The 21,355-nt window shown below is 38.0% G+C and overlaps 1 protein-coding gene and 1 pseudogene across 1 annotated transcript; both read left to right on the forward strand.

Annotated features, from left to right (window-relative positions):
* The first annotated feature begins 659 nt into the window (after positions 1–659).
* On the forward strand, positions 660–11,150 carry LOC114714535 (protein CELLULOSE SYNTHASE INTERACTIVE 1-like; annotated as a pseudogene).
* A 1,809-nt stretch (positions 11,151–12,959) lies between these two features.
* Positions 12,960–17,750, forward strand: LOC114714515 (aspartic proteinase-like protein 1). The gene is made up of 10 exons (XM_028899256.1): positions 12,960–13,486; positions 14,362–14,500; positions 15,313–15,554; positions 15,713–15,940; positions 16,041–16,179; positions 16,254–16,324; positions 16,450–16,549; positions 17,141–17,201; positions 17,301–17,372; positions 17,515–17,750. Exons 1-10 carry the CDS (start codon positions 13,185–13,187, stop codon positions 17,748–17,750), a joined length of 1,590 nt encoding a protein of 529 aa, XP_028755089.1. The 5' UTR covers positions 12,960–13,184.
* Positions 17,751–21,355: the final 3,605 nt, after the last annotated feature.

Below are 21,355 nucleotides of genomic sequence, written 5' to 3' on the forward strand. Positions count from 1 at the left end.
ACAAAATCATAATTTCAGAAGTGCTTTTACAGAATACGAAGCAAATATGTGAAGGAGTTTATCTCGATTTACAGAAAAGTGATTCTGAGTGTTTCCAAACACCCCTTTACTATAACTTTGTGCGAGTCATAAAAACTTTCACCCCGTTAATAGCATATTAGTAATGTGCCAGTAAGTATGTAGTTTCACTTCATATAACTTAAAAAAAAAAAAGAGGTTTAATGAGAAATAATTAATTTTTTATTTCAAATTATAAAAACTAGCATTTTAATTGAATTTTCTTACATATTGACATCGTTGTTTTTTAAGATTTAAAATTAAAATTATGAATTTTTTTGGGGCAACTAGAATTATATAAATTGACGCGTTTGATTTGGAATATGATATAAAAGAAAAAAAAGAAAAATTCCAAAAGTTGCATTATTGATTCTCCGTATTAGCTGTTGAGCTTGGAGCTTCCACTTATCCTCGCTGTCGGTGTTTTGTGAAGTGTGAACTGTGAAGTGACGGCGACAACTGTGAAAGCGCCCATTTCCTTCTGTGTTCATGAAAATGAGAACGTAACAGTCAAATAAAAAAAAAAAATTAACGTTACAAATAATAGCAAGTTAAATTGGAGCTCACTATTTCTCCTACCGAACCTCCAAATCTGCTGCTACTTTCTCTTTCTTTATTCTTCTGCTTTTTCGTGCTCCCTTCTCTTGCACGAAACCGTCAGATGCATCACAGCGCTTTCTCATTTTTCTGCCTCTAAAGGTTTGTTATTGCTCAGTGCTCACTCCTCCTGTGTGTATCTTTGAGCTGCTTGCATTGATTGAAATTAACTGATTCTGTGAGTTTTATGCATGAGTCTTATTGATTCGTGCATTCCTGGCATGAATTCGATAGTGTTTCCATCTTCCATTGACTAGACAGAATGTGTTTCTGACTTTGATTCTTCGGTAATTGATCTATTATCTTTTCTTAAAAACTCGTTGATTTTTACTGCAATTCGTTTTAGGATTCGTTTTTGGGATGATTTAGGTGAATTACATTGTATTTGCTTACCGAGATGCATGCTTATATTCTTCAATGTCGTCACAAGTGAGAGTCTCAATTTAGAGGCTGATTTGTATTGCTTATGCATGATGAAAAGATGAACCATTTCGGGATGGGATGCTTGTGTAATGGTGCAGTAATTTATCTCTTCCTTTCGGTTTTCTTCTCCTTGGCTTGGTCGATCGTCGGCATTTGGATGATTCGAAGTGTTTCCGTTAGCTCCATGTCCTTTTTAATCCTGGAAGTATTTCCACAGGATTGGGCTGTTGCATTGGAAATTTTTGTTCACTTATTTGCGATTCCTAGCTGGCTTTGATCTTTAGTCCCGCTTCGTTGAAGTTGCTTCTAACTCATGCTTGTTATTATTCAGCGGGAGGCTTTGATGTTCTGTCTGTCTCTCCAGTCTAGATCTGGAGAGGAGCAGCGTGCTGGATCGATTTACTTGGGGTGTGTTGAACTGAACTGAATATGGCGGCTACTCTTCCTTGGAGGTTTGGTTCCAACAATGGCGACAGCCTTGCTGCTAATGATATGGTACTTTACAAATCGATCTTAATTTTTCATGCATGTGTTAGTATTCCAGCATGAAAAATAACCCTGTGCAATCATGAAACTCAATTAGGTAGAGTGATCGAGATCTGTATTAGCATGCAGTATTCCGGAAATCATTTTCACTTGGCGTTTCTTAAATCATGAAAAGTGATGTAAAATTCAAGTTGCTTAGCCGAGCTTTATATGCTCTCTTCTTGCACTGTTAGGTTCTAGAATGTTTCATTTGGCACCACAGTGCAATTTTCTGCTATCTGTTAAGAACACGTTTGACTATGTTCACATTTGAGGGTCAAGACATGGTCAAGTTAAGGAGTATTCAAACTCAGTTGGCAGATGTTATATCAACTGCTCAGTGCATCTTTCATGCTCTATGCTCTGTGGTCCGTGCTCCGTGCTGCTGTAATAGATATGCTCATCATGATATTAAAAGTCTGAAGCAGCCAAAGCTACTGAGTTATGATTTTTTATCTTCATTGGTTAGTTAAATTGTGTGATAGTTGTCCAGAGTCCACTTCTTTGATGACCCAGTATATTATATTGGTACCATTGGGTGGACTGAAATTAAAGCAGACTCTTTCTTTTAGTAATTTGGATTTTACATTTTCTTGAGGAGGAATATAATCAAGTTGTGATGTATTATGATTGAAATTCAATTTTTCATTTTTCCTTTTTCCTTTTCAATATAACTTAGCTTTCCCGAGCTTCTTGCTTTTTAAAGGCAGGTAGGTATAAAGCAACCACTGGGCATGCCATTTATCATTCTTCAGTCCTCACCGTTGATATGTTGATTGCAGGAAAGAAACGGTGAGGGGAACATTCCAGATTCAGAGCCCCCAACTCCGCATTCCGTTTTGAAGATGGGATTGAGGTCAGTTAAATCATAATATTCCCTGGAAACTTTGCAATAGATTCAGGTCTTTTTTTTTTTCCGGGCAATAGAGTAATTGTTGACAAATATTTTCTTTTCTGGTTCAAAATATAAGAATACAAAGGAGATGTATTTTCATAAAAAATCTCGTGTCATGTGATATCTAAAGGAGGGGCTTCTTTGAGAATTTGGTACATTTGTTATCTGAGTTAAGAATTTCTTTCCCCTGAATTAATTCTCTAAATTTAATGGCATTGGAAATTTAAAATTTGAGTATAGAATCTCATACTTCAGCTATCCAGCTTAAGTTTCTTACATCCTTCACTGTCTGCAGAGATCGGAGCAGCAGCATGGAGGATCCAGATGGGACATTAGCAAGTGTTGCCCAATGTATAGAGCAGCTGCGACAGAACTCATTCTCTGCACAAGAGAAGGAGTACTCCTTGAGGCAGTTATTGGAGCTTATTGACATGCGTGAAAATGCTTTCAGTGCTGTTGGATCTCATTCTCAGGCAGTACCCGTGCTTGTTTCTCTTCTCCGATCTGGTTCAGTGAGTGTGAAGATTCAGGCAGCAACTGTTTTGGGCTCCCTCTGTAAAGAAAATGAGCTGAGAGTGAAAGTTTTGCTTGGAGGATGCATTCCCCCATTGCTTGGGCTACTTAAATCCAGTTCAGCTGAAGGTCAAGTTGCTGCTGCAAAGACTATTTATGCCGTCTCTCAAGGCGGCTCAAAAGACCATGTCGGATCAAAAATTTTTTCAACTGAAGGAGTAGTACCTGTGCTGTGGGAGCAGCTTCAGAAGGGGCTGAAGACTGGAAATGTAGTTGATGGTTTATTGACTGGAGCCTTGAAAAATCTGTCCGGTAATACTGAGGGATTCTGGAATGCAACAATACAAGCTGGAGGAGTGGACATACTAATGAAGTTATTGACTACGGGGCATCCTAGCACTTTAGCAAATGTGTGCTTCTTACTTGCCAGTATGATGATGGAGGATGCATCTGTTTGCTCAAAAGTGTTGACTTCAGAGGCGACAAAGCAACTCCTGAAATTATTAGGCCCTGGTAATGATGCCGCTATCAGAGCTGAAGCAGCTGGTGCTCTGAAATCTTTGTCTTCTCAGTGCAAAGAAGCAAGGCGTGAGATAGCTAATTCAAATGGAATTCCTGCTTTGATCAATGCTACCATAGCTCCTTCAAAAGAGTTCATGCAGGGTGAGCATGCTCAAGCACTGCAGGAAAATGCTATGTGCGCTCTAGCTAACATCTCTGGTGGTTTGTCTTATGTCATCTCCAGCCTTGGTCAAAGCCTTGAATCATGCACCTCGGCTACTCAAATTGCTGATACATTGGGGGCTTTAGCTTCAGCTCTTATGATATATGATAGCACGGCCGAAGCTACAAGAACATCAGATCCTTTGGTAGTTGAGCAAACATTACTTAAGCAATTCAAACCTCAATCACCTTTTCTTGTGAAGGAGCGAACAATTGAAGCCCTGGCTAGTTTGTATGGAAATCCCGTACTTTCAGTTAAGCTTGCAAATTCAGATGCAAAACATTTGCTAGTCGGATTAATAACTATGGCTGTTAATGAAGCGCAAGATGACCTCATAAGAGCCCTCCTTACGTTGTGCAACAATGAAGGCAGTCTTTGGCATGCCCTTCAGGGCCGTGAAGGAGTTCAGCTGTTGATATCTCTTCTAGGGCTTTCATCTGAACAGCAGCAAGAGTGTGCAGTTGCTCTGCTATGCCTTCTATCTAATGAAAATGATGAAAGTAAATGGGCCATAACTGCTGCTGGTGGTATACCTCCATTAGTTCAAATTTTGGAGACAGGATCCACAAAAGCGAAAGAAGACTCGGCAAAAATCCTTACAAACCTGTGCAACCACAGTGAAGATATACGTGCTTGTGTGGAGAGTGCTAATGCTGTTCCTGCGTTGTTGTGGCTATTGAAAAATGGTAGCCCTAATGGGAAGGAAATAGCAGCGAAAACCCTGAATCACTTAATTCACAAATCTGATACTACAACAATCAGTCAACTTACAGCATTATTGACAAGTGATCTACCTGAATCTAAGGTGTATGTTTTGGATGCTTTGAGAAGTATGCTGTCAGTTGCCCCTCTTAATGACATTCAACGAGAAGGTAGTGCTGCAAGTGATGCAATTGATACAATGATAAAATTATTGAGCTCCACCAAAGAAGAAACTCAGGCTAAGTCTGCATCAGCTCTAGCAGGCATCTTTGAAATGAGGAAAGATGTGCGTGAAAGCAGCATTGCTGTAAAATCTCTTTTATCAGCCATGAAGTTGCTTAATGCTGAATCTGAAAGTATCCTAATAGAGTCATCAAGGTGCCTTGCAGCAATATATCTTTCCATCAAAGAGAACAGGGATGTAGCTGCTATTGCTAAAGATACATTACTCTCCTTAGTCACATTAGCAAATTCCTCTGATTTGGATGTTGCAGAGTTGGCGACATGGGCAGTGGCTAATCTTATTTTGGATAATGAGATTTTAGAGAAAGCTGTTGCTGAAGATGTTATCCTCCCGGCTACCAGGATATTACGTGAAGGCACAATTTCTGGAAAAACCCATGCTGCAGCAGCAATTGCTCGGCTCATACACTCTCGTCAAGTTGATTGTTCCATAACTGAATGTGTGAATCATGCTGGGACAGTTCTTGCTTTGGTTTCCTTCCTGGATTCTGCTATTAATGGATCAGTTTCCACATCTGAGGCTATAGAAGCACTTGCTGTTCTGTCCAGGTTGGAACAGAAGAGTGCACATGTTAAACCAGCATGGGCTGTATTGGCTGAATTCCCTGAAAGCATAAACCCAATAGTGCTGTCTATTGCTGATTCAACACCAGTGTTTCAGGATAAAGCTATTGAGATATTATCCCTGTTATGCAGGGATCAACCTGTTGTTCTTGGAAACGATGTTGTGGCTGCCTCTGGATGCTTGTGTTCATTGGCTAAAAGGGTGATTGGATCAAAAATGTGAAGGTCAAAATTGGAGGATCTGCCCTTCTTATTTGTGCTGCCAAAGTAAATCAGCACAGACTGGTGGAGGAACTCAACCAATCAGACTTGTGCGTTGGTCTTGTTCAATCTCTAGTTAATATGCTTTCTTCAGTTCTGCCCTTGTCAAACCAGGGTGAAGAAAACAAGGAATCCATTGGCATTATGATACATAGAAAAGAAGATGGCAATGGTGGTAAAACCAACACGGCCACTGCCATTGTATCTGATGCCAACTTAGCTGTATGGTTATTATCTATTCTTGCTTGTCATGATGAAAAATGTAAAATTGCATTAATGGAGGCTGGAGCAATTGATATTCTCACTGAGAAAATCTCGGACTGTTACTCACAATATACCCAGGTATTGAAGCACCCTACATCAACTTATTTTTTAGTCAATCAGAAAGGAACATGATATGCATTGGGTTCTGGTTGGTGTCGACATTTGCATATTTGATTTAAAAGGATTCTTTGTTCTTAAACATTGTTTCAAGTAGTTTCGCATCTCTTGAGCATGTGCAAATGTTATTGTTAGATGGATAAAAAATGATGTGGGACTATTGGTTCACATTTATATATTAACCTTTGTTCTTTTTGGTGTTCTTGCAGATTGATTATAAAGAAGATAGTAGCATGTGGATTTGTGCATTGTTGTTGGCTGTATTATTTCAAGATAGAGATATCATCAGAGCACATGCTACCATGAAATCTGTTCCAGCTGTTGCCAGTTTATTGAAGTCGGAGGAATTAGCTAACAGATATTTTGCAGCACAATCAATAGCTAGCCTAGTCTGTAATGGAAGTCGAGGGACACTACTCTCTGTTGCAAACTCGGGGGCTGCAAGTGGGTTAATCTCCTTACTTGGCTGTGCCGACACTGATATACAAGACCTTCTGGACTTGTCAGAGGAGTTCTCCCTGGTTCGTCATCCTGATCAAGTTGCTCTTGAGAGGTTGTTCAGAGTTGATGACATTAGGGCCGGTGCCACTTCGCGGAAGGCAATACCCGCCCTTGTTGATCTGCTCAAACCAATTCCAGATCGCCCGGGAGCACCTTTTTTAGCTCTTGGACTTCTAACCCAGCTCGCCAGAGATTGCCCGTCTAATAAGATTGTGATGGTGGAATCTGGGGCCTTGGAGGCGCTTACAAAGTATCTTTCACTGGGTCCCCAGGATGCCACTGAAGAAGCTGCTACTGATCTTTTGGGAATTCTGTTTGACAGTGCTGAGATACGCAGACACGAGGCAGCATTTGGTGCTGTTACCCAACTTGTAGCTGTGTTACGTTTAGGAGGAAGAGGTGCAAGGTACAGTGCTTCCAGAGCCTTGGAGAATTTGTTCTCTGCTGATCAGATTAGGAATGCAGAGACTGCTCGACAAGCTGTTCAACCCTTGGTGGAGATTCTTAACACTGGTTTAGAGAAGGAGCAGCATGCTGCAATTGCTACATTGGTTAGGCTCCTAAGTGAAAATCCATCGAGAGCGCTAGCTGTTGCTGATGTTGAAATGAATGCAGTGGATGTGCTTTGCAGGATCCTTTCATCAAATTGTTCGTTGGACCTCAAAGGGGATGCTGCTGAACTATGTTGTGTTCTGTTTGGAAATACTCGGATCAGGTCCTCAGTGGCTGCTGCACGCTGTGTTGAACCTCTGGTTTCTCTCCTCGTAAGCGAGTTTAGCCCTGCCCAGCATTCAGTTGTCCGTGCACTGGATAGGCTCGTTGATGACGAGCAATTGGCTGAACTGGTTGCTGCTCACGGTGCAATTATTCCTCTTGTTGGTCTTCTCTATGGGAGGAATTATTTGCTCCATGAGGCCATTTCTAGAGCTCTGGTTAAGCTAGGGAAAGACAGACCTGCTTGTAAAATGGAAATGGTCAAAGCTGGAGTTATTGAAAGCGTACTTGACATTCTTCATGAAGCACCTGATTATCTGTGTGCAGCATTTGCTGAATTGCTGCGTATACTGACCAACAATGCTAGCATAGCTAAAGGGCAGTCGGCTTCTAAAGTGGTCGAGCCCCTATTTTTGTTGCTGACGAGACAAGAATTTGGACCTGATGGACAGCACAGTGCATTGCAGGTTTTGGTGAATATCTTGGAACATCCACAATGTCGTGCTGACTATACACTGACATCCCACCAAGCTATTGAACCACTTATCCCCCTGCTCGATTCTCCAATACCAGCAGTGCAACAGTTGGCTGCTGAGCTTCTCTCACATCTGCTTTTGGAAGAACAGCTTCAGAAGGATCCAGCTACACAGCAGGTAATTGGTCCTCTTATTCGAGTTCTTGGTTCTGGTATCCACATATTGCAGCAGAGGGCTGTGAAGGCCCTTGTCAGTATTGCACTGATATGGCCAAATGAAATTGCAAGAGAAGGCGGTGTTGTTGAACTTTCGAAAGTGATACTGCATGCTGATCTTTCACTTCCCCATGCTTTATGGGAGTCTGCTGCTTCTGTTTTGTCAAGCATTCTGCAATTCAGTTCTGAATTCTACCTGGAAGTGCCTATTGCCGTGTTGGTAAGGTTGCTCCGTGCTGGCTCAGAGAGCACTGTTATTGGCGCATTAAATGCTCTTCTAGTGTTAGAAAGCGATGATGGAACTAGTGCAGAAGCAATGGCTGAAAGTGGTGCCATAGAGGCTCTCTTAGAGCTTCTAAGATCTCATCAGTGCGAGGAAACTGCTGCTAGACTAGTGGAAGTATTGTTAAACAACGTCAAGATTAGAGAAACAAAAGCTACCAGATCAGCCATCGTACCGTTATCACAGTACCTCTTGGATCCACAAACCCAAGGACAGCAGGCAAGGTTACTGGCAACTCTGGCTCTTGGTGATCTATTTCAGAATGAGAGTCTTGCTCGAACAAGTGATGCAGTTTCAGCATGCCGTGCTTTGGTGAATGTGCTTGAAGATCAACCAACAGAAGAAATGAAAGTTGTAGCTTTATGCGCTCTTCAGAACCTTGTAGTGCATAGTCGATCAAATAAAAGAGCAGTTGCTGAGGCTGGTGGTGTACAGGTTGTACTGGATCTGATAGGTTCAAGTGATCCTGAAACTTCTGTTCAGGCTGCAATGTTCATTAAACTTCTCTTCTCCAATCATACTGTTCAAGAGTATGCTTCAAGTGAAACGGTCAGAGCAATAACTGGTGAGTTTTTCTTTGCTTGTTGTGCAGGACACTGCTTGGCTAACTGATCTTCACAGGTCATTTTTATTCTTAACATCTGAGGAATTGCATATTATCATTTTTCTGGCATTAAAAAAGGACTTACTGTTTACTTTTGGTTTGGCATCTTTTGGCATGGTCTTTGTTCTTGCCTTAGTTAATTGAGCAGATATCATCATAATTAGTTCTTGTATTACTCTTATAACGCAGGGAGATAACTTGATTTTCAACTAAATTTTCAATAAAATGGGATATAGTCTATCAAAGAACATAACCGTTGGAGAAGCTGATGAATCATTATAAAAAATAGCAGAGCAAATCTTTCATTGTTACTGACTGCCTCACTGGTGATTGAACAGGTCCCCCCTCCATTTTTTTTTTTTTTGAAATTTATGAAATAAACACATATTACAGAAGTCGTGGTTTGTGTGAATCAATTATTGTTGCCTTGGGACAGCTTGATTCTTCTCTTGCAGTATGTATTTTTGTTGCATAGATGGATCACATCGCTGTGATTATATTAATTATTGTTATGTTACATATCTATCCAATTGTATTCTAATCTAATATATGCTAAATTTTGTGGGAGGCCATTTAAGTCGGTTACTATTCATAAGGTCACACGTTAGCTTCATTTTGGGCACCATGCCCCTTTTTTATTTATTTGAAATCTGAAATTTCTCTCTCCTCTTTCTTATTTTCATATAAACCCCTCTTTTTTAATTTGATTGTGTCTATTTTTATATCTTGGGCACTTAAAAGCCAAATATATATAAAGTATCGTTTTTAGTCTGACCCCGATGCTCAGTAATAGTGTAATCAGTTCAAGACCTTAAACTGCTTTGTCATGCATACAGGCACACCCTCGTGTGTGCGCGTGCAGGTGCACCCGCATGTGCATGCGAAATTGGTTGTTGATGTTTTTTATGGTGATGCAGCTGCTATTGAAAAGGATTTATGGGCTACTGGAAGCGTGAATGATGAGTATTTGAGAGCCTTGAATGCTCTTTTTAGCAACTTCCCCCGTCTGAGAGCTACTGAACCGGCAACCCTTAGCATTCCCCATCTGGTTACATCATTAAAGACGGGCTCAGAGGCCACTCAAGAAGCTGCCTTGGATGCACTTTTTCTCCTCAGACAAGCTTGGTCAGCATGCCCAGCAGAAGTCTCAAGATCTCAGTCAATAGCAGCTGCAGATGCTATTCCTTTACTACAGTACTTAATCCAGTCTGGTCCTCCTCGGTTTCAAGAGAAGGCTGAATTCTTATTGCAGTGTTTGCCTGGCACATTAGTTGTTATCATAAAGCGTGGTAACAACATGAAGCAGTCAGTGGGAAACCCAAGTGTTTACTGTAAGCTTACACTTGGCAACACTCCTCCAAGGCAAACCACGGTAAAATGTTTTATGACTTCATGCTAAGTAAACTGCAATCTTGTGATTTTTCCCCATTTTCCTTTTTTGTGTTCCATCTCCGCCCCCACCCACCGTCATCCTCTCCGCCCCCCCGCCCAAAAAGAAGAAGAAGAAGAAAAAGAAAAAAAAAGCAAAAAGAGAGAAAGAAGGAGGGATTTTTTTTTTTTGAGGGAGGGGTTTATCCATGAGAGAAGAGGTTAAATGGTGACCTTGTTGTGTCTCTGTGTGCTAGGACCTGGCCATATGGGTTTCACTGGGCTAGATTCAGACCCTTGTAGATGATCAGTTTGTTGTGCAAAAATTTATTCTGCGAATGTTGCGTGTTGAATTTGTTTGTGGAACTATTATTCTTGGTGCATTAAAACTATTATTTTCCTGCTTATAATGGAACTCCTGTACTCAATTTGATCAGGTGGTCTCAACTGGCCCCAATCCGGAGTGGGATGAGAGCTTTTCATGGTCCTTTGAGAGCCCTCCAAAAGGCCAGAAGCTTCACATTTCTTGCAAAAACAAGAGCAAAGTAGGAAAGGTAAGTTGGGAAAATCACAGATTACAGGATAAAAAAGGTGTATTAGTCTTCTTAGGTTTTCTTGTTTCTTCCTTCTCCACTGTTATTTGACATTTTTGTTGTAATCCGATGACAGAGTTCATTTGGGAAGGTGACAATCCAAATTGATCGTGTGGTAATGCTTGGATCTGTTGCCGGAGAATACACCCTCCTGCCGCAAAGTAAAAGTGGTCCTCCAAGGAATTTAGAGATAGAATTCCAGTGGTCTAACAAGTGATAGCCCATTATTGAGTTCATTTTCAAGCTTCAGAAATATCCCATTATAGAAAATTGCTTGGTGCGAAATTTTTGATCTGTTATTTATCATGTTGATGTATATAGCAGCAACTGTTTTATTTTTGGTCTATAGTTCCACGTCTTAGCAGATTCTTGTGCTGGTATTCTTTTGTAATTTGATCCTTAAAATTCCTAGCATATACACTGGGGACGCAAAGATCAACCCTATTTCAAGTTGTATAATTCTGGTGTGTCGTCAAAATAAAGGAAAGATAATCGGCTTGTTACTTGTTTTTGTTTTGGAGTAGACTTCTTCCCTTTTTCTTCCTCTATCACGAGGCTACTGTACGGTGGCGGAGTTTGTCACATGGTGGTGTTTATAGCGGGAAAATCATAGAGCCGACTTTTTTTTGTTTTGTTGCCATCAATCATAGAGCCAATTTGTTTTATCATTATTTTTGGAAAGAAAATTCATATAAGACAAAAGTAGTTTGTTAGTATCTCTTTAAGCCTTGTTTAAGGGTCCGTTTGGATCAGTGATTGGAAAAGTAGCTTATTGAAAAAGTAGCTTATAGAGAAGTGAAATTGGATAAAAGCTAAATTGGATAAGCTGAATTGTGTTTGGATTAGAGTTCAGAAAAGCTAGATTGCAAAAGTGAGATTAGTAAAAGGTTGTTTGGATTATGATTGAGTAAAAGTAAGTTTTGTTGTAAAATGACCAAAATAGATATGAGTTTTAATAAATAATGAAACATGATTAAAAAAATAATTTCACCTAATACAATGAAATTAAAATAATTTAATATGAAGAAGTCATAAAAAATATTTTAAATATAAAGTGAAACATGAAAAAATAAAAGTATATTTTTAGGAGCATATTTAAAAATAAAAATATATTTCTAACTTATTCATTACTTTCAACTAATTTTAACTGATTTTTTATTATCTACAAATTAGTTATTTGAGGCTTATAATAAGAACCAAAAGAGATAATAAATTTCTTAACTTTTTCTCTCTCCATATTTCAAAAGTCATAAGCCATAAGCTATAAGTCATAAGCTGTTAATTTTAGCTTATAGCTTATTGTAGCTTTTCAGACAAAAGCCCGATTGCAGAAAAGCTGATCCAAACAAACCCAATTGTGTCAATCGAGCTTATAGAGCTTATAAACTACTTATAAGCTCAAAATAAGTGATGCCAAACAAGCACTAAGCATCATGTATCTGATTATGTGTAGATTACTTCCACCAGGGATGACAAGAAGAAAAGGTGGAATATATGCATTATAATATGAAAATAATCGTTTGATTTAATACTGTATTATATATCTCATTATACTCTCTCTAGTCCTTATTACAAATTATTATTATTTATGTAAATAACTTTTCACTAATTCTTTGAAATTTGTTATAAGGGTAGATTTGAAAAATTTTATACTTTTTAGCACATTTAATTATATAACTATCATTTTTTTAGTATGTGTGAATAAGCTTGTTGACTCCTTATACTAGGAACAAGAGGGGGTATTAAAATGTAAAAAGAAAAAAAAGAATTATAATAAGGTCTTAAAAAATAATTATTAAAAAGTCTCAATACAACTTAAATAGTTTGACAAGTTTCAGAGTAAAAATGAAAGTTTTTTAAATTTTTTTGTAATTATTTTTATTCTTCAGAGTTTCATTGTAGTTTTTCTGAATAAAAAACAATATTTATTCCTAAAAAAAAGTAAAAAATGATATATTTATGTTAGCTTATAAATGAATAAATCGGGCCCCACACGTCAATTAATTAACCCCACCACCAATGGAAACCCGTTGTTTTGTCTGACACGTAAAGATAAGAGTGGGGGCCACGCGCGTGGCTTCTCCTCGCGGCATAGTCCCAATCACAATCATTAACCTTTCAAATTCATAAATGCTAACAATAACAACAACAATAATAATAATAAAATTTCCTCCCCGAAATTACTTTCGCTTTACTTTTCATTTACTAAATAATTAATTAATTCCATTTTTAGATTTTCTTTTTAAATCACAATCTGTTCACAGTGAACCCCATTCTGTCCTAGCGTCTACTAGTACTCCCCCCTGATAATGATAATGATACCATTACCAAACCAACACCGAAAGCTTTACTTATAATGTGTCTCTTCCCTACCCTGTTCCTCCTTCTTCCCCCGTAAATCTTCCGACCAATATTCCATTGCTCTCTCTAAGCTCTACCTCGTGACTTCGATTCAGTAGTGTATCTCAGGAAGACTTGGAAGGCCGATCGAGGCATCGGAGTTGTCTCAGATCGAGGCCTGCGAGGCTCTTCCTGATCCCTCCCCATGGCCCCTCAGTGGCTGTTGGTCTGGGTAATGGCGTCCTTTCTCCATGGGAATGCAATGCCGATCACATTTTCTGCCAGGCTGATTCATCGTTTCTCTGAAGAAATGAAGGCGCTCCAGGTTTCGAGTGTTGGCGGTCGTAATGTGGCCGGTGGCTGGCCGGAGAAGAGGAGTATGGAATATTATGAGATGCTTGTTACCGGCGACTTTCTCAGGCACAAGATGAAGCTTCGAGCACCGCATCAGTTACTTTTCCCCTCTCATGGCAGCAAAACGATGTCGCTTGGAAACGACTTTGGCTGGTGAGCTTCTTGTTTTTCTCTGGTATAAAGTGTTGTATTCGTGTCTTTCTCCTCTTAATTAAAAAAAAAAATCGAAATTGTTTGTTGATGTCCAATCGTTGACAGAACTAATGAACTAAGCTTTCAGTTAGTATATTCAGAAAGAAAACTGAAAATGTTTTCTGTTTGCGAAAAACGACAGAAGATTTGACTCTCAGATCAAAACTGAGAAATACAAGGGAAGTATATCTAACTCTTTTAATCATGGAAATAATTCTCTTGTCCCCAAAAAAATGGAAATTATTCGGTCTTTTTTGTGGCCGAGTGGAAATTCTTCGGTTTGAGTAGATCGTTTTGTTCCTGTTATCTTTTTTAAAATAAAAAATTTCGCCCAAAAGTTTACCTCCGTGTTCATGAATACTTCAAGTGGAAAATATTAATTTTTCAACAAAAGTTGCTGAATAGTAGTGTTTATTTCTTTAGGAGCCGGAACCTGTTAGGTATGGCACTGTCTTTTGTATTGACGAAGATTTAGACAGAAGCATTCAAGATTTTTTATGAGAGAAAAAGTACAATAAACTCTTTTTTTTCTTTTTTTAATGAATGTCTCAGATATTATCTAAAGACAATTTTTTTTCCTGTAGTCATACTATCGCTATGCACTGAGGAAAGATATCTAACAGAGAGTTAATAATCTAGGAAGCTGAATAAATGTAAATCTTGTAATATTTTTATTGATTCTTTTTGTCTCCACATGTTTCATCTTTGTCTAAAGCCACCTTCTATTTGCTCATTGCTTATTTAATGTACCTATTCTTTTTAGAAAAATGATTTGGCATATAGCATAATTTTCTTTTGTTTGCAAGGTTCTCAAGTTTCCTTGTGCCATTTCTTAGGTTACATTACACATGGATTGATATAGGGACGCCAAGTACTTCATTCCTTGTAGCTCTGGATGCTGGGAGTGATCTACTTTGGGTTCCATGTGATTGCATACAGTGTGCTCCTCTATCTGCAAGTAACTATGCCAATCTGGTAGGCAAATCATTTCATGTTTTAATCCTCCACTCTTTGACTAGAAGAAATCATCTTAATGTATCATCATTGTTTTCTTTCTTTCCTTTTGCATGGGAATTTTTGGTCCCTTTAATTGTTCTTGAGGTGCTCTTGTTTGAGATTGTGATGCCGATTTTTATTTTGTGTGGGTGGATGTCTTTCTTTGTTTTCCTCAAAATCCCCTGAAAATTTTCATTGCTCCATTATTTCAGTATGACTGCTACACATCTTTCCCCAGTGATATTCAAACCAAATGTTTCAACTGCCAAGTGATTATTTACCGATTTAATGGCCTGATTCAATCAGTTGGTCTAAAGTAAATATTTGAGAAATCTCTGATTGCAAAGAACTACAAACAAGACAATGCATAGTATTCACTTTCTTATTTCTGATAGCATAGAACTTTTTACCACAACTCTGTAAGTTAGGAAAACTGAACACTGAAGTCCCACAAGAATTCTGTATCATATAAATTTGAAGCTCATACATGAGACTCAAGCGCAGCTAGTTGAATGTTTTATCTTGTGATACTGGTGTAAGATTCCAGCCTTTGAAAAAATGTCTCTCTAGCGGTTTGATAGTCTACTGTGCAACAAAGTTGCATGCCTTGATCGAGCCAGTCTTCATGTTGAATCCATAGTAACCTGGGACTGGGAGAATGTTTCCTTAATCTCTGCATATTTTTCAATGGAATTGTGAAGTCAAAGCTAAGTCTTGGTAACAGGTTTAGCACTTATTTCCAATAATTGATTGGCAGGTGCTCCCTCATATATGGGGCATGTATTATGCAGGATAAAGACCTGAATGAGTATAGTCCATCTCGATCAACATCTAGCAAGAATCTATCTTGCAGCCATCAGTTATGTGAGATGGGTTCTGACTGTAAAAGTTCCAGGCAGCTGTGTCCTTACACTGTCAATTACGTCTCAGAGAATACATCAAGTTCCGGATTGTTGGTAGAGGACATATTGCATCTTGCGTCAAGTGGTGATGGTGAATCCAACTCAACAGTTCAGGCTTCTGTCATTATAGGGTGTGGCTGACGGATCTATTGCCTCTCACTAGAATGCTTTCTTGATGAATTATTCTTATTATTATTGTCTCTCAGTAGAGTGCTTTCTTGATGAATTATTCTTATAATTATAGAGGGATACGGAACTTGTTTTTTACTCAACATCTATATTAATGCAGGTGTGGTATGAAGCAAAGTGGTGGTTATTTAGATGGGGTTGCTCCAGATGGTCTTATGGGTTTGGGAACAGGGGAAATTTCAGTTCCAAGCTTGCTTGCCAAATCAGGATTAATCCATAATTCTTTCTCAATGTGCTTTGACGATGATGATTCTGGTAGAATATTCTTTGGAGACCAGGGATCAGCCATCCAACAGTCTACTCCGTTCTTGCCATTGGACGGAATATAGTATGGAACTCTTTACTGTAACTGAATTTACAATCATTCACAACATTCAAACTATTTACAAAATACCATCTTGTTATTTGTTATTGATTACTTGTCCCAGTCCAACATATGTCATTGGAGTGGAGGCATGTTGTGTCAAGGATTCATATCTTAAGATGACAAGCTTCAAAGCACAGGTTGACAGCGGAACATCATTTACATTTCTTCCGGGCCATGTGTATGATGCAATTACTGAGGAGGTAACTATATTTTGTGAACTTTCCATGACGGTAAATTTCTTGTCAGCCATTTGATATGATTTCCTTTATGGCAGTTTGACCACCAAGTGAATGCTTCGAGATCTACCTTTGAAGGATCCCCTTGGGACTATTGCTATGCTTCTAGGTAAATTTGATTACTAGTTTTGTTTTTCTTTCTCCCCCCTCTTATCTGTCTAGCATGTGATATATCCTTGTACACTACCGTTTTAATGCCTTCATGATTGTGTCTTTTTTTTTTTTTTGGTACAGTTCACCTGAGTTGCCCAAGGTTCCCTCCCTCACATTTACGTTCCAACAGAATAGCAGCTTTGTGATCCATAATCCCGTATTTGTATTTTATGACGATCAGGTTGGTAGGAACTAAATTTCCATCACTTGATCCTTTTTCTGGCATAGAGTTTTTGCCAGAAAAATAACTGATATTCTGGTTCTGGCCAGTTTAATTTGTTCTCACCCATCAGTTTGTGTTTTTAGGCCCTCACTAACTTAGGCTCTTATAATCATATGGCCACATAGTATTTAATCTGGCTAGTCTTTTTCCTTCACTTTGCAGTTATTGTCACTCCTCCATTTAGACTTGACTTCTAAAATTATTCGCATACATGATAGATTTGGCGATATGTTGATGTGTGTGTCTATGTCAATGCCTATGCTTCCTAGAGCAGGAGTACGTAATTTCTAGCAGAACTGAGCTTGAGCAATTTTAGCTGTCTTTTCTACAAAGCACAAATTTCTTTCTAAATACATTGGTGCTGCATAAGTGCAACCAACTAGGTAAATTTCAATGTTTTCGGCAATAGTGATTAATAAGAAGGGAAATGTAAGAAATGATGAACATTTCTCCTATATCTTTTTATTCTTTTTCATTTTTTGCTTAGTATAATAATACGTCTCCTATAATTGGTGTAACTGAATACAAAGACTGGCCCTTTTGGTGCAGGGAGTTATTGGATTTTGTTTAGCCATACAGCCAACGGATGGAGATATGGGAACAATTGGACGTAAGACTGGATATTTTCTTCAGCAGTCTGCTATTTCCCTCTGCTTGCCTTGACTCTGAAAATCCATCTTTGATCTTTAAACTAATGATCATTTTGCAGAGAACTTCATGACAGGCTACAGGCTGGTATTTGATAGGGAAAACATGAAGCTGTCCTGGTCGCAGTCAAGTTGTGAGTTTATCATGCTTTTCTGTGAATTTTATACACTACCACATATGAGCATACTCGCATGTTGTGTGCATAAAAAACCTAACCACCATAAATAGGCAATGAAGCTATGAATCACTGATTTCCTTCTACATGCATTTTGCAGGTGAGGATCTTGCTGGTAAGAACATGCCCCCGTCTCCAAATAAGACACCACCAAAACCCTTGCCGACAAATGAGCAGCAGAGAACCAATGGGCACGCAGTCGCTCCAGCTGTTGCTGGAAGAGCTCCCCACAAACCATCAACTGCTTCATCTTTGATGATGTCATGCCAACGACAACATTGGCACATTTGCTTGTTTCTTCTTCTTCAACTTGTAGTGGCCTCTTCAAGGCTTTAAAGTTATCCTGTTACGGCCGCATGCATTTTATATTGTCTAGGTAGTGTTACATGTATATCCATTTTGTCCCCACTTTTTGGCCCCTAGTTCTGTAAGTATCTTAGATGTTTTTATCATCTGATGCTGCTATTTTTACCCTACCAGGCATTAGATTGATCGCAGCTAGCGAAGGATCATATTTTTTAATTTCCTCCCTTGATGAGGATGAGGCTGTATAATTTTATTTGTTTGGTTTGATCCTTCTTCTGTCTTCTTGAGACCTTATTGATCCAGGAACTCCATTGTGTGGCTTGTGCACATTGCGTAACAGCGCCCTCTGCGCCCCAAAAGTAACGTATGACGGTTTAAAGTTAAAGTGAATTTGTTGGCGATTTCTGTACTTTGTAAATGATAAACGAAGCTGTCATTTTTTTTCCAAATTTTATTTGAAATTTAAATGTCGGTCATGTATTTCGTACATAAAATCTGGGGTGATTGCGATTTATAAAGGTTTAAGCTCCAATATTGTTTAGAGAGAGCTTATGGTGAAAGTTTGTTTCATCAAGTGTTGAAAAAAGTAGTAGTAAAATTGTCCTAACTGTTAAAAAACTAATGACTATTAAAAAACTTTCGGATATGAAAACTTATAGCCTAACCCATTAATATATGATATAATTTCACAAGAAATTGATATCGCGCATATAGAAGATGGATTCAGATGAGACAATGTGATGAAACAAGATGCAAGCTTTAACCGAATACTGATTCAGACAGGCAAGTGTTTCAAATGCTCCTGAGTGAATTGCACGACTTGATGTAACAACTGACAACGTAGATGCGTTTCATGACGAAAACATCAAATATAGCGGACATCATAAAATCTTAATTGAGTAGAACTGGTCGTAGGAAAGGCCAATGGCATGAGGGCTTATAGTGAAATAAAAGATTGCGTCACATGATATTGTCTCACCTAATCCTCTTCATATGGGCGACAGCTGAAGCTGACTTTTCTGTTTTTTTTTTTTTTTTTTTTCCATTTTCACTTTAGAGCAAAAGACTCCTTAATAAAGCTACTTCACAAAATAAAATCATTTTTTTGAGACACGACTTGAATGTGTTGATCAATGCCATAACCCGAAGGCAAGAACACGTTGTGGGGCGTGAGTGCTGAATCTTTTTGCAAGCTTTTTAAGTAACTTTTCACTCCAAATCGAATTTGGGTTTGGTGTGGGGAAGAAAGAAAAAACAAGGTAAACAAACAAAGGGCTAACAAAAAATTTTGGGTTTAGTGGATGGAATTAGTGTCTTGACATGGTGAATTAAGGTTTGGATTTCTGCTGGGAGAAGCATCCATATTTAGTACCTGATAGTACCTCAAATAGAACTGCCTCTAATAGAAGGATACATATGCGTAGTTAAAAAGGGAAAAAAGAACAAAGGGCTTGTTTGAAATGATGATAGAATCCTTCCAAAGTAGTTTTTAAACTGAGAATTTACGGAATATGAAGTGAATATGTGAGATTAATTTTATCTCAAATTGTATGAATAAGTGCTTTTAAGATCCCATGATTCACAAAAGCACAAAGATGCCAAATATTGGATTGGGGAAAGAGAGCGTATTAGGGTTTAGTTTTCACTTTCCCCGCTCATTTCCGAACGAAAGTTTTCTTCCCCCCCGCCCGCCGCCCGCCGCCCCCCGCTATGAACAAAAAGAATCAGGCATGCATATCTTAAAGAAAAAGAGAAGGCATGAAAAAGATGATTACTCAATGCCTTTTTTAACCATGACCTTCAAGGAAAACAAACATGGATCCTTGTGTCCACTTGATATTTCCAAACTCAGCAACTCACAATATCCTGCTTTCCCAACCACCCCCCAAAAAGGAAAAATTAATACTCCTCCGGTCCTTAATATAAGACCCATTTAACTAATTTGATTAGATTAAGGAAGTTAGGTAAGTTAGTTAATTATAAAAAAAATGACACATTTTTCCTAAAACACCAAATCATCTTTCTTAATACCATCTCTCCTTCTTCTACTTGATTATGGTTGAGAGAGTATCCATAGGGGTAATTTAGAGAAAAATGATAAATATGAGAAAAGGGTCTTATATTTAGGACCAAAACTAACACAAAAATTAGGTCCTATATTAAGGACCGGAGGAGTAATTAGCAATTAATACCTTATCTTAACACATATATCTAATCTTTTGATACCCTTTTTAATAAAATCTATTTCTCAATATGTGTTGGTTCTAGTAGGGAAAAAAAATTAAAACTACTCAAATATAAGGTATTGAGTTTAAATTTGTGATTTTTTTTTTTAAAGATGAGTCTCTGTTTTAACATGTCAATGACAACTTTTACTTTCGGGTCGGATCTTCTATTAACCCTCTTAAGTTAGATTGGACGTTGAACCATGTATTACGTACCAAAGAAACCCAAAGAAAAATCCAAGCTTAAAACAATATTATATCCTTTATTAATCAGACTCTACTAAACCCTTACATCCAAGGAGATGGTAAGTTAAAAAAAAAAAAAAGGTGAAAAATGACCATTAGGATTATGAGCAAATCTAGCAAGCCAATTAGCATATACTTACTGACTGGCCCAACAATAAATCTAAGAACCCAACAATAAATCTATCTAAGATTATTGGTCCCTCCACACACACACACACACACACACACACATATTTGTTTATTATATTGGTACCAATGACTTAGGGCTTTCGTGCCACTTGGTTACATCACTGTCTCTGTAATCCAACTTCACATCGTTAATGGAATAGCTTTCCTATTTCCTCTCTCTCTCTCTCTCTCTCTATATATATATATATATTCATTATATTGTGATGCATGCTTCTCACCCACTTCTTTTGTTCTGTCTATTCGTTATGCTCTTTTTTTTTAAAAAAAAAAAAAACCTTTTGGCCCTGTCTTTTCAAAAGCGACTGTAATGCATAAGAAAAATAATGGTTTATGCGGGTTCACTTGAACTATTTTAATGGCTTCATTTTTTTATTTTTACTTGTGAAATATCTCTGAAATGGAGGTTGGTGGATTGACGGTAACTACTTTGGGTGATAAAGTATAATGGATATGATCAAGAACGGTAAGTATTAATAAAGAAAATCCATTTGTCGTCTCTAACAGCTTCTTTATTAAGAAACACTAAAACCATGGTCGCAGAGAAACAGAACATTGATTCTACTCTTCGAAATTCAGAAGATGTTTGGATAGAAATAAAATCATGAGTTTAAAAGTACTTTTACAGTATACAAATTAAATATATAGAGGAATTTGTCTTAATTTGTGAAAAAGTGTTTCTAAAAAGTACTTTTGGGATTATCCAAATACCTCCTCAGTTTCTTGAGTAAAAAGAAATGTGGTTTTGATGCTAAAAATAATTAATTACCCTCGATTTTAAATGTAAGACTTCATTTGTAGATTATAAATAAGTCTTATATTTAGGACCACAGGTAGTAATTAAGATTATTTTCATGACTATAAATGAGCTTTTATATTTAGAACCAGAAGTACTAATTAAGATTATTTCTATGTCATTTTTTTATCTGGATAAAGACACAACCACTCATCACCTCAGCTCTGAACACTTGGAATATA

The sequence above is a fragment of the Neltuma alba genome, unplaced genomic scaffold (genome assembly GCF_004799145.2).
Source record: "Neltuma alba isolate B1F8T4 unplaced genomic scaffold, ASM479914v2 tig00011509_pilon, whole genome shotgun sequence".
In the NCBI taxonomy this organism is placed as follows: domain Eukaryota; kingdom Viridiplantae; phylum Streptophyta; class Magnoliopsida; order Fabales; family Fabaceae; genus Neltuma; species Neltuma alba.

What these genes read in the sequence shown, in the direction of transcription:
- LOC114714515 (XM_028899256.1), top strand. Translation starts at nt 13,185, where the DNA reads ATGGCCCCTCAGTGGCTGTTGGTCTGGGTAATGGCGTCCTTTCTCCAT. An exon ending in CTTGGAAACGACTTTGGCTG is followed by an intron (nt 13,487 to 14,361) that starts GTGAGCTTCTTG and finishes GCCATTTCTTAG; the next exon opens with GTTACATTACACATGGATTG. An exon ending in CAGGCTTCTGTCATTATAGG is followed by an intron (nt 15,555 to 15,712) that starts GTGTGGCTGACG and finishes ATATTAATGCAG; the next exon opens with GTGTGGTATGAAGCAAAGTG.